This window comes from Juglans microcarpa x Juglans regia, chromosome 3D (genome assembly GCF_004785595.1).
Source record: "Juglans microcarpa x Juglans regia isolate MS1-56 chromosome 3D, Jm3101_v1.0, whole genome shotgun sequence".
In the NCBI taxonomy this organism is placed as follows: domain Eukaryota; kingdom Viridiplantae; phylum Streptophyta; class Magnoliopsida; order Fagales; family Juglandaceae; genus Juglans; species Juglans microcarpa x Juglans regia.
In genome coordinates, this window is record NC_054598.1 from 25,358,681 (window position 1) to 25,370,731 (window position 12,051).

The following is a 12,051-nucleotide window of genomic DNA, read 5'->3' on the forward strand; positions in this document are numbered from 1 at the left end:
AAAAATTTTGAAAGAAAAAGAAGGTCATTTGTCTTACGAAAATTTCTATCTCAATTCGTACCTTTTTATTAAACGGATGCCTTACATGTCAATATCAATGCACGATTTGATGCACAAACTCGCTTGTAATAAGACTTTTCCTCTCCTACTCAAAGAGAATAATGCTGCCTGGACACTCATGTAATGTTATTAGTGTAGCAAATATGCATTAATTATTGAGAAAAGATAGAACTTAAAAAAAAAAAAATAACACTTGAAACACAAATATATATGTCGGTTATTTATTATATTCAAAATATTAATTGATTTTCATTAAAAAAAAAAAACAATATTACAGTCATTGCTAATAGGAATAAAGTCATCAACTTCATTTTCATTGGAAATAATAAATTAGTAATAATAACAATAATTCGTCGTTTACTACTGCTACTACTACTCCTCCACTCCCTCCCACCGCATCACCATCTTCTTCCTCACCCTCTCCCTCCCCATCTCATCATCCTTGTCCTACTCTTTCTCTCTCTTATTTATCTTCCATTTCTCTCCCTTTACTTTTCCCCATACCATCCCCTGTTTACCCCCATCAGCCTTAACCCTCATCCCGTGTTCTTACATTCTCCGATCGTTTTGGTAGAACGACCTCCATCATTGGTCTGTCTAATCTCTCTTTACAACACATTACATTTTTTGGGTATTGATTTAGTTTTTTCTATTTTCTTTCTTAAGGAAAATATATCTTAGAAAGCGGTTTTCTTTTTGTTTGTTCGTTGGATTTAGAGTTGTGGTGGATCCGTGGCAGCCGTTGTTTCTCTTGAGCCTCTGTTTGAGCATATTCAGGTAACTCGGATTCTGTTATTATTATTTTTTTGTTGTTGTTTGATCGGATTTCTTATGCATTTTCCCTTTCCTTTCTTGTCTCTGTTTATATCATCTGAAAATCTGGTCAACCTTACTTTACTAACTTCAAGGTTTTTTCATCTTTGCTGTGAAGAATATATATCGTCAACTACTTCCTTCTCTGTTTATCTCTCCTTTCTTTTCTGATTTTTTTCGATACGTAAATATAAAAGCAGATAATTTTATGATTTGATTTTTATTTGATTTTATTTTTACGAGAGGTGTTTATCGCTCTCTTTCCATTAATCTTGCAATTTGGTTATCTTTCGATGCATCTGATTTTCTTGCCCCAATTGATTTTTTATTCAGTCTCATCGGCTTTTATCTGTTGTACCTTATTTTACGTTCTACGTCAATGGGTGATCTGCTTAATGTTGCATAAGCTATATTTTTCTTTTTGCCGTTTTCACGGTTGTTCCAAGGGATTTCATCGATTTCATAGAAACTAAACGAGATTTTTTTTTTTTTTTAGGATGTTAGCTATAAACTTCTTTATTGGTTCTGATAGTGCCAATTTATGATCGGTGTCTATAGAATTTTTTTCACATTTTCTCATAGACGTGAAATGTTTTTTCTTGGAGCAGTCTGGCAATTATGTTACCGTGTTCCTAAGGCCAACTTCATAATTCCTTTTAGATATGGTTACTCGTTAAAACTTCCATTTTTTTATTGGGTGATAAAGTGATAAAGTAAAAGTTCTGTTTAGTACATTCCATTCATACCAAGAAGTCATTGCATAAAACTTGTTCTTTATTGCGATGCAAGTTGTGCCATATCAACATTTGGGGACTTATGGAATCCCCGGTTATGTGCTGTTGTACACAAATTAAAGCCTATTAACAGTATTGCATTCTATCCAGAGTGTATTTACCACGTGATTTTAGTTTTGAGACATTGTTGCCAGATTTCAACACCTATGATGGCCGGCCAAAGGCTTGATTTGCTACTTTCCTTATAAAGGCCTTTAATTCTTTACTTATAGTTCCGAAACTTGCAAGTGTCTTTGTGCTTTTGGACATTTGTATTCTCTTGAACGCATATATAGTAGACACGTTGCATTATTTTAAACTTATTAGAGTTGATACGGTGCTATCCAATTGGAAGTTTATTCATCCAAGGGTTGATAAGCATAAGAATGACTCTCTTTGAGAGCTAAGTCACACCGTATTACTACTCAAATAAAATATAACAGTGCATTTGGTGGGTTTAAATTACAATCGCTGAAAAGAACTCTCAACATTAGAATTAATTGAGCCTCCAATGGTTAGTTGATTTCTATTTTTAAAGCTTATGTATTGTTTGAAATTCTTGGGCAATGCCTTTAAGTGTTTCATGTGAACAACCTATAAAAAAAGTGTTTCATTTGAACTATATCTTTGAAACTACCACATTTGATTGCAGTGAAGTTAAATATTGAATTCTATTATGTTTTTCCTAAATCCTAATATTGGTTTTTTTTTCATTAGGATTTTCATTGGTGTTCAAGCTACATCTTTTTTCATGTTGGCCATGAAGGCTGAATTGCACTTATTCTAGATTCTTGAAGTAAAAATGATAATGCAGATATAGGGATAACAACCCTTTCCGCCATTATTAAAATTTTATCTTACTCATCGAAAATATTTTTGTTCTCCCCGAATAAACTTGAAAGACTTGCCTGAGATTATTTATGAGATGGATTTGTGAGTGCCTCATCAAGGAGTTTAAAGTCCCATGTTTGATCCTCTAGAAATTTTATTTGAATCCTTGGTTTTTAAAAGTATCATTTCTCAAGCTGAGACCAGTTATTTTGTTTGAATATCTTTTTTGGATATCCGGTTGTGCTTGCTTGTTGTCTTGCTCAACATTTATTTATTTATTAATTTATTTATTGTTTCTGGCAGGTAGGATTCCCACAGGTTGTTTTGAGAAAAAGAGGAAATTTATTTTTCTTCAAGGAAAATGTTGGGAGGAGACAATGGTAATCCTTTGCTTCCTGCTTTCCTGGATGAGAATCGTTTCCCGTATCAGGCTAATGCATCAAATCAGCTGCAGTTATTTGGCAGTCGTAAGTTCTCCCTGTCTTAGCACATTAATTTTAGAACTTTTTTTTTTTTTTACATTCACGACTCTTTTCACTGTCTTCTTCTTCTTCTCTATTTTTTTTTTTTTTTTTTTTTAATTTGTTGATTGTGTTGCTCATAGTGTTATGTTTGTTCACTGATCCCCTCTGCTTTTGTGAGGGATATTTTGCTGTCCAGCTTGAGCATATTTGATGTGGGGCAAATTCAGAAAATATTTCATTTGAGGATATCAAGGAGAAGATGAATTTTCTTATATTAACTTTTAGTTGCAGCATATTGGGTAATATATATATATATATATATATATTCCGAGTGTTCTCATGTCTGTTTGTTCTGTTGCATATCTTATGCTAATTAGATTTTTTTGCGTGTTTCTTCTGTTGCCTTCTAGGTTTTCTCTTATTGATACATTATGATATGGTTTCTCTTATTGCTAATAACCTTTTTCCCCAAGTCTTTTATGTGTCTCTTAAAAAACAAAACATTGTTACCCATCAAAAAAAAAAAAAAAAAAAACAAAACATTGTTCAGATCTATTAGATATTTATTTATATTTGTAGTCATTCTTGTTGTTTTGTTAAATAAGTCCTTATCATTGTCACAATCACTTTGTCATAATTGCATATGATGTGTAACATGTGGTCAAGATTTATTGACTTCTGAGGCAAGGATATGAGATTAAATAATGGCAAGAAATGATCTTAGAGATTTAAAAATCAAGATCAGTCAACTAAAGACGAATGGGTAATAACACCACCCTTGATGAATTGGAACCAGCCACCACTGTATGGTGCTCGAACATGTGAGTGGCCGTCGGCCAACAATACATACACAGATCTAGATTAATTCTTCATACCTGGTCTAACTTCACAACCCTCTGCAGCTTAGTCAGAATTCAGTCTAGTTTGGATATATGGAATTGTACAAAGAAAAGAGAGTTCTTAACGGACCAAATATTAACAAAGATCTTAATTACATAATAACTGCTCCTCTCCTTCTCAGTCTTTAAGGCTTTAAGGCGAATAATTTATCTTTTTCATTGCACGTAATTACAGTTGTATAATTGTTGTCATCTTGTGGTTGCTTGAATATGGTTATGAATTATTGATCATGGATACCTCGAAACCAGTATACCAGTATTTGGAGAGGCCTCTTTTTAGAGGTATTCTAGAGAATTTCACTCATGTGGAAATAAATGAATACTATGTACTAATTAGTGGGACATCAAGAATTAGCAAGACATTATGCAAGTTTCTTAACAGGAATAAATCTGGGTACTATCTTGTATGGTTACCACAAGAATTCTAGTTATATATTTCATTGTCATTATCTAGTGCCTAAATCTAAACAGCTAGAACCATAGCATGGCTAATGTTTGAATAAAGTTGAGCTGGGATGAAACCATTATTCAACATAACAGAGAATATGATAAGAGGAAATTTGTAGTGATTAGGGGCGCTTGCTTTGTATGAATTTATATTCTCTTTTCCTTTTCTGTATCTTCTTAAATTTCTGTACTCAATCTGGTTTCTGAGCATGTATGCGACTTTTGTTGCAGTGCCAGCTGGATGTAATGCCGATCCAGTAAATTATTTTGGAAATGAGCATATTACTCCTATTATTCGGCCAAGCAAACGAGGCAGGGAAATGGAAGATATCTCAAGGCAGCAAAAACTTCAGATATCCTTGAATTATAATCCCTGTCAAGATGAAGCTGATCGTTCAGCAAGCATTCCGAACCCATACCCGGTATCAACAGGGCTAAGGCTATCATATGATGATGATGAGCGTAACTCATCAGTTACTTCTGCTAGTGGAAGTATGACGGCTACACCTTCAATCATCTTGTCCCTTGGTGAAAATATTAGAACTGAGCTTGATAGGCAGAAAGAAGAATTTGACCATTTTATCAAAATTCAGGTATTCCTTCCAATTTATTCAGTAGATATTCCCGATCAAAAATTTATTCAGTAGATAGTTCAGTTTTCTGCTAGCCAGCAGCCAGCTCAAATGAACTACAGGGGCAAGATTCTCTTCCTCTTTTCGGGGGGCCTTGGTGGGGTGCCGTTGGGGCCTTGCTGGGGTGCCGTTCCCGATAGTTCAGTCATCTTAATCCTTCCATTTTAATATGATTATCAAGAATATGACAGTAGCATTTCAAACGAAGTGTGGCCTTCGACTATTTAGTTGGTAGTTTTAATAATAGCTAATGTATACTTGGGATCACTGTTTTTTGATGCTGTGTCATGGAGACCTAGCGGGGCATTATGTGTGGTAGTTTTCAAGGGTATGAAGTTCATACTCGGCTAAAAGCAGTATTCGAGCTAATTCCATATAAATTTAGTTGATCATTTTATGCTGTTCCAGCACCTGTGGAATAATTTCTTGATCACTCTTGAATCAGGAGGAACAGTTGGCAAAGGGGGTGAGGGACATGAAGCAGAAACACATTGCTTCTTTCCTTACTGCTATAGAGAAAGGTGTAAGCAAAAAGCTACGGGAGAAAGACATTGAGATAGAGAACATGAACCGTAAGAACAGGGAACTGGTAGAGAGAATAAAGCAGGTAGCAATGGAAGCCCAGAATTGGCACTATAGAGCAAAGTACAATGAATCAATTGTTAATGTCTTGAAGAGCAACCTCCAGCAGGCAATTTCACAGGGTGCTGAACAAGGGAAGGAAGGATTTGGAGACAGTGAAGTCGATGACACTGCCTCGTATATCGACCCAAACAACTTGCTGAGCATTCCAGGTGGACCTGCAAAATCATTTCCCAGGAATAACCTAGGGTTGAAAGAGCACGTTGCTTGTAGAGCATGCAAGGCAAAGGAGGTCTCCATGTTGTTGATGCCTTGTCGGCACCTGTGTTTATGCAAGGACTGTGAGGGGTTGGTTAGTGTTTGTCCTGTATGCCAGTTGATGAAAACTGGCAGTGTCCAAGTGTTTCTATCCTAATTTATGAAAGCATATTTCCATACAAAATGAAAAATCATTTACTCTTGTTACATGTATATCTCAAAATTATTAATCATGAAAAGGAAACCGTGTGATTTATGTAGACTCGGTTGTGTTGGAGCTCTCTCTCTGTCTCTCTCTCTCATGTTTGTGCGCGTGCGTATGGTAATGGTCAAGCTCGGAGTGCTTGGACATCTCATGGAACTTGGAATGAAACCAACGAGGAAAAAGTTGGTCCATCATGACCACCAAGGCGACAGAAATGAGAAAAAGTAATTTCTTCTATCTCGAACATAGAGATGACTTCGACAGCAGATTTCTCGAATAAGTAATTATACTCTTAGGTCACTTAAGTCTCCAACACTACACACCAGTTGAGTTGACTTCCGTTTTTTTTTTTTTTTTTTCTAAACGATTGGTTTTGAAGTTTACTCCCACGTTTTCCACCTTCTAACCCCAAATCTTCCATTCAGATTCTCCCCTCTGCCGTTTCCTTACCAACCCCAACTGAACATTGTAGTGGAATCAATCATTTTCAATCCATTTCAGTTTGTTTGCATTTTAATGGAGATTTTATATATAAGCCGCCATTAGTTTTCGTAAAGTTGTAATGAAAATATATTATGAAGGTTTACTTTTAGATGCATGAATATCCACCATAAACGAAAGATAAAAAGAAAAAGGAAGCGAGCTCATAAATATCATTTAAAACCATTGAAGAAAATAATATGAGATGACAAAAAACAAATGTTGAGAAGACTCAGTACATCTTAGAACCCCCCCCCCCGACGCGCTTGTCAAACTAGATTCGATAGTACAATAGAACAACAGGGATGGTGTGGTTGAACAGAGTCTAGCTAAAAGAGAAGATGAGCATCTTGCAAGTATCCATTGGGGGATATAAAACTCTAGCAAAACCAACTTTTTTTACAGAGTTCATATCATACAGTAATCAAGTGTGATTTGTACAAGAAAAATAATTACACTCATCTTAAAAAGTATTTTACACCCTAATTATCAAATGATCTAAGGTTTAAAAATATCATCCATCCTACTAATTAGAGATCTAAGTCAGCTAATCAAATTAGCCCCAGATTAACTGTCCATCTATCATCAAATTCTGTAACTTTGTTCATTCAAATCATTCATTGCTCTCTTCTCCCATTACCTCAAGTTCCTCCACTTTGCATACCCTCAGGAAAAAAATAAAAATACAAGCCATTAAAAAATCTACACAACCTGAAATGATTCATTGCCAGATACCAATCTCGGAGAATCTACACAACCAGAGTTCGCTGTAACCCCACCACCATCCTTTAGCCCTTGAAGGTATGAATGCAGTGCTCTTTGCACAGTGTCTGCAACTATTCTCAATCTTCCTTGATTGACATTTGCGGCTGAAGATCCATTAATCTCCACAGTACGAGCAACCCTCTGTTTACATTTCTCCCAATCATTGTATTAGGGAGGGAATGTTTATCAGATCTCTTGGTGTATGTCTTGAGGGGTGTCGACGGGTTTGTCACAGTCGGCAGAGAGATGGAGGGAGGGATTTCGTCGGAGATTTTTGAGTCCCCTATCTAGTTTCCCGAGGGGTGTCGACGGGAAAAAGTGATTCGGTTTTGGAAGGAGGGAGAGGGATTCGGCAAAGGAATGGGAAAGAAGAAGGATTTGGCATAGGGAAAGGGGAGAAAAGAGTTGACGGGAGAGTGGTTTTGGGAGGGGGGGAGAGGGATTCGCAGAGGGAGGAGGGAGACAAAGGATTCGGCAGGGAGGGCGGAGAGCAAAGAAGGATTAGACCGTTTTTAAGAAACCAGGTTTGCCAATTCAGTTGGTGTATAATGTTTGAGACTAAACCAGCCTAAGAGTAGAATTACTCTAAATGAATGTCATGTTTCATGTTTCCCCTTTTTCTTGTCATGAGCAAGATTATATTATTCAAAACTAAAAGTGCAAGAGAAGACGAGGGATCCCAACAATCCCCTGGCAAAATTATTACATATAGAAAAACAAAGATAGAAAATTATACCATGATCAAGTGTTAAGAAAGCTGTCTTGAATGTTGTTTCTAAAGCAATCCAACGGATGGATTATTGAGGTGTTTGTTGTAGTTGAATTCCACAAGAAGAAGATGCACAATATTATTGATTGTGACGAGGCAGTTAGGAAGATATCTCTTTTCTCCGTTCTTAGATAAGTATAATCCAATGACAGTTCCTAGCAAAAGAGAAATCTAGTCCCATGGGCAAGGGTTGATTCTCCAAAATAGGTTGAAAGATGCATAGATGCCGTGAGATGAGGGTGTCTTGGATGGAGAGTGAGGAATCAATCCATTGTAATGGTGCGTGTGAGCTGTGAGGAAGACAAAAAATGGTAGATCTAACCTCCTAGAATATGAGCAAAAAAGGGAAAGAGAGAGAGAGAGAAAGGAGAATTTGACAGTCATTTCTTTCCTGAGACGGCCAAGCAACAGAAAGCCCTGAAATTTGCTAACTTGGTGGTATAAGGCAATATTCGTAGCTAAATGTTCGGTATGTCAATTAGTAAAAGCGGAACATCAGAGGAAGGGAGATGAGGACGAGGAGAAGATACGAAAGGGAGAAGTGCATGCGTTTGGTGCTTTTTATCAGAGAATACAGTGTTCGTGTTACAGAGATAAAGGGAAACAGCCCATGTCGTGGATTCCTGTGGTATTTATGAGTTCATATGTAAGCAATTTTTTTTTTTAATCAGTTAACGTTGAAGTTAAACAACTCTTCTGCATACCATGGCGCTCATATCGTTCGAGTCTAGCCAGCCATTTTTGTAAGGCCACACTCAAGCAACATATCATGGCATCTGCATTCACACATTTTATAATTTTCATGATAACAGTCCCAATTGCATTCCAGCTATGCTTATGTCTACACTTCTGCATACATCTTTTAACATTAATAACATAAAGTCCTGAGACCATGACTTTATCATGAAAACCAATTGGGAAAGCTGAAGAACAGATACCATGACGTCATTAATGGAAAACAAATGCTCCAGAGAAATACCATTCAACTTCATCGATCCATTACAGCATACATCCCAAAGATTATGGCACCCGAGTTTCTAGCTTGCATAAGGCAGGACTCGAGCAAGTGAGACATCTGAAGAATTGGTGACTCCTCTTCAGTTTCCATATAGATTAACTCGTAGACAATACATGATCTCCTTTGACTTACCAAAAGCAAAATACTACAATTATGTGAAACTATCTTTATGTACCTATAACAAAAAAGATTTTTACCACGTTAGTCGTAAAGAATACAAGGATTACATAATCTAAATACACTTAGAAAGACCAAAATAATAGTAATAAAACCCTCAGAAACTAAAAAAAAAAAGTACCATCTACATTATCAAGATGTGATGGATGGTTGCTCGCAGGTGCAGTCAACACGTGCACATGTGAGAGGCAAAAGGCTGAGGTGATACAAAAAATAGAAAAACATTTTCTGGATGCTAATCAGTTCTGACCACCATTCACAATCCATTAGATTCTTCTTCTGTTGTCTACTCGTGTTTTCTTTGGTGCAGGTTGTAGATGCTCACTACTTGATTGAATCTAAACAGAAAAAAGTTGATTGCAAAATTAAATAAATAAACAAAAATCACATTCTAAAACTCAACACTGATGAGAAGTTTCTTAAGGCATGAGTATATGGATTGGGTTATCACCTTATTGAGCTTCTCTCTTACCAACTGAACTGTGTGATTCATCGATTGAGATGCAAAATAATCCTGAAGTAAAAAATACGACCAGAATCAAATATCAGACTTGGGGCATGTACATCAGGCAACTTTTACAAATTTTCATGAAAGGATCCAAGTTTAACACAGTCTAGTAAAATAGGAGCCAAATATAAAATCCAATATAGATTCACAAAAGATTCTGTGTGATATCTCGCTATATAGATGTAAAAGGAAACAAATTTTCTTTCAAAAGGGATAAACTGCGACCACAAAGTATATACTAAGCCAAATGCTTTAAGTTGCTAACTGACTGAGAGGGAGATACCAGAGAATGGATGTTCCTATTAGGATACGATAGTGCAAATCATAAAAATTCCATTTCAAGCGGGATTTCTTGCTGTGGTTAAAAACAATTTCCCTTACTTAAAAAGTGTAAATTAAAGAGTGTCAATAGAGGTAAGGAAAATATTTACAAAGTCAATGCATAAAAATAGTAACAAACCTGGTCAGAGGAAACCAGTGTGAGTGGAGAAGAATTATTAACAGAATTTACAGAGTCCCTATGAAAAAGAAAAGAAAAATCATCAGTACTTTTTTTTTTATAAGAAAAATCACCAGTACTGCAACAGAAACACCTGCATAAGGTTTTTGAATTGGGAAATATGAAATTACCTTTGGTTAGAGTGTCCCACTTGGGGAGGCAGTTCATTTGTGAGGGAGTTACAATCAACGAATTCTCAGTGGAAGCACCACTGGGGTCCAAAACCTTGGGCCCTTTTGATCTCCCGGCTGAGAACAGAACCACGACACAAACAAGAAACAAAATTGTACAACAAAGGATTCATTTCTGAAAGATGAAGATGTCCCTATAGTATGCAGCACATAAACAGTTATGTTCCTAATATGGCATGAACACATACGATTTAATCGAGTCAGAACTTCCCTTGTCCTGCCTTCTAGCTTATCCTTCGTGTCGGAAAGACTCTCATACTGTGGAGCATACGAAACCTGCAGCCGATTTCCTAGGAAAACAAACTCGTCCAATTTTCTTTTCGCAAACCTATGAACCCCAAAAATACCAAGAAAAAAAAAGCGGTTCAACACCTAATCAACAAATGCCATTCTAAACTTATTGTGCACGCTAACAAAATCTAAAACATTCTCTAGTGATGTTCCTAAACTGGGTTTTACTCATTAAAATGAGAGCATCACAGAAGCTATACGATCTATCACCTGGCGTTGCTGACCAGACGGAATTTGATCCAGTAAACATCAGTGAATTGCTCACATTCTTCTTCATCCATTGGTTTACACCTGAATAAACAGATTAAAACTAGTAAATCAAGGCAGTTAAGTGGGGGAGTGGGGAGAAATGTTACGTACTCTTCAACTTCACCATATGAAGCGAACAATTTGAGCAACTCGTCACCACATCCTAAGGCCGGAATGTTCCTCACAATCAGGTACCTATTTTAATCCCAAAACAACAGAAATTTTATGGAACTAAAAAATTATGTGTAGGGTTTGCTCACTCCCTAAACTCGTTTATTTTCCAGTGTATTTTTTTTTCTCTCTCTTTCTCTCTCTTGGAGAGAGAGAGAGAGGGGGGGGAGGGGTTAGGGAACACGGAAACAATAAAAAAGAGAATATTCGAAAGAAAGGCCCGACCTGGATTCATCGCATACGGTGTAGACGCGAACAGCCGGAGGCTCGTCTTTGTAACGAGGCATCTTATTTACTTCCTTCCTTTAGTTCCCGAATTCCGAACTGCTCAGACGTTTCTGTATAGATCTAATCGTCGAATACAGAAGCTGATGAGTATCGCGCAGTCCTTCTTCCGTCGAGTGATGAGTTGGTGCGGTGTGAGGAAATCGCCGTCGAGTGACCTAGCCTTGGAGTGATGGGTTTTTTTGGTTTAAAGAACGAAAGCCGTCGAATGAGGAAGCCGACGTCGAGTGATGGGTTGCGGCAAGCTGAAGGAGTCGCCGTCGAACGGAGGGTGAGAGCTGGGTTCTGTTTTGAGAAATGAAGTTGTTTGTCGAAGTCCGAGGCAGGCTGGGCCACGGGGAAGAGAAGATGCAACATTACAATTTATGGGCTTTTTGGTCATTTCACATACTACCAGTTTGGAGGCGTGGCCAGTGTGTTAAAAACCAGGCCAACGAATAGAATTTTCCTTATCTCTGTAGAGATAATGGGTTCGACTCCCTTCCCTAATGTATAAAAAAAAAATCACTCAATTTAAATTGAAATGTAAATGTAGACAGATGAAAATAAAAGGCATACGACAGCTGAAAAATGTTAGAATTCTCCAAATTATTATATTGGAATATAAATATGTGAATACAAATGTGTGATTTTATTTAATTGAATAGCGGTATTTAATAGTGTTTTTAATCTATTTTAAAAAAA

The 12,051-nt window shown here is 36.8% G+C and overlaps 2 protein-coding genes across 5 annotated transcripts; one reads left to right on the plus strand and one right to left on the minus strand.

The window, feature by feature from the left end:
• The first annotated feature begins 392 nt into the window (after window positions 1-392).
• Window positions 393-6,019, plus strand: LOC121254198 (probable BOI-related E3 ubiquitin-protein ligase 2). Of its 3 annotated transcripts, none has more exons than XM_041154155.1 (5): window positions 393-651; window positions 778-837; window positions 2,781-2,944; window positions 4,519-4,880; window positions 5,365-6,019. In XM_041154155.1, the coding sequence occupies exons 3-5, from the start codon at window positions 2,839-2,841 to the stop codon at window positions 5,914-5,916; spliced, it is 1,020 nt and encodes a 339-aa protein (XP_041010089.1). In that variant the 5' UTR covers window positions 393-651; window positions 778-837; window positions 2,781-2,838; the 3' UTR covers window positions 5,917-6,019. The 3 variants fall into 3 exon arrangements, with proteins under 3 accessions (XP_041010089.1, XP_041010090.1, XP_041010091.1); XM_041154156.1 differs by having other exon boundaries at window positions 412-651; window positions 2,785-2,944; XM_041154157.1 differs by lacking the exons at window positions 393-651; window positions 778-837; window positions 2,781-2,944 and adding an exon at window positions 2,972-3,240.
• A 2,756-nt stretch (window positions 6,020-8,775) lies between these two features.
• Window positions 8,776-11,806, minus strand: LOC121254200 (RNA-binding protein 48). Of its 2 annotated transcripts, XM_041154159.1 has the most exons (10): window positions 11,308-11,806; window positions 11,023-11,106; window positions 10,873-10,953; window positions 10,560-10,699; window positions 10,364-10,428; window positions 10,267-10,274; window positions 10,142-10,199; window positions 9,625-9,687; window positions 9,295-9,511; window positions 8,776-9,171 (listed from the first exon to the last, which is right to left on the minus strand). In XM_041154159.1, exons 1-9 carry the CDS (start codon window positions 11,367-11,369, stop codon window positions 9,440-9,442), a joined length of 633 nt encoding a protein of 210 aa, XP_041010093.1. In that variant the 5' UTR covers window positions 11,370-11,806; the 3' UTR covers window positions 8,776-9,171; window positions 9,295-9,439. The 2 variants fall into 2 exon arrangements, with proteins under 2 accessions (XP_041010093.1, XP_041010092.1); XM_041154158.1 differs by lacking the exon at window positions 10,267-10,274 and having other exon boundaries at window positions 9,424-9,511; window positions 10,312-10,428; window positions 10,873-11,106; window positions 11,308-11,801.
• Between the last annotated feature and the right edge of the window lie 245 nt (window positions 11,807-12,051).

Excerpts from the sequence above, each read along its gene's own strand:
- LOC121254200 (XM_041154159.1), bottom strand. The coding sequence starts at position 11,369 with ATGCCTCGTTACAAAGACGAGCCTCCGGCTGTTCGCGTCTACACCGTA. Across the intron at positions 10,954-11,022 it reads TCATATGGTGAAGTTGAAGA|GTGTAAACCAATGGATGAAG; the intron begins GTACGTAACATT and ends CTGTTTATTCAG. Across the intron at positions 9,512-9,624 it reads TAAGAGAGAAGCTCAATAAG|ATTCAATCAAGTAGTGAGCA; the intron begins GTGATAACCCAA and ends TTTTCTGTTTAG.
- LOC121254198 (XM_041154155.1), top strand. The coding sequence starts at position 2,839 with ATGTTGGGAGGAGACAATGGTAATCCTTTGCTTCCTGCTTTCCTGGAT. Across the intron at positions 2,945-4,518 it reads GCTGCAGTTATTTGGCAGTC|TGCCAGCTGGATGTAATGCC; the intron begins GTAAGTTCTCCC and ends CTTTTGTTGCAG. Across the intron at positions 4,881-5,364 it reads ACCATTTTATCAAAATTCAG|GAGGAACAGTTGGCAAAGGG; the intron begins GTATTCCTTCCA and ends CTCTTGAATCAG.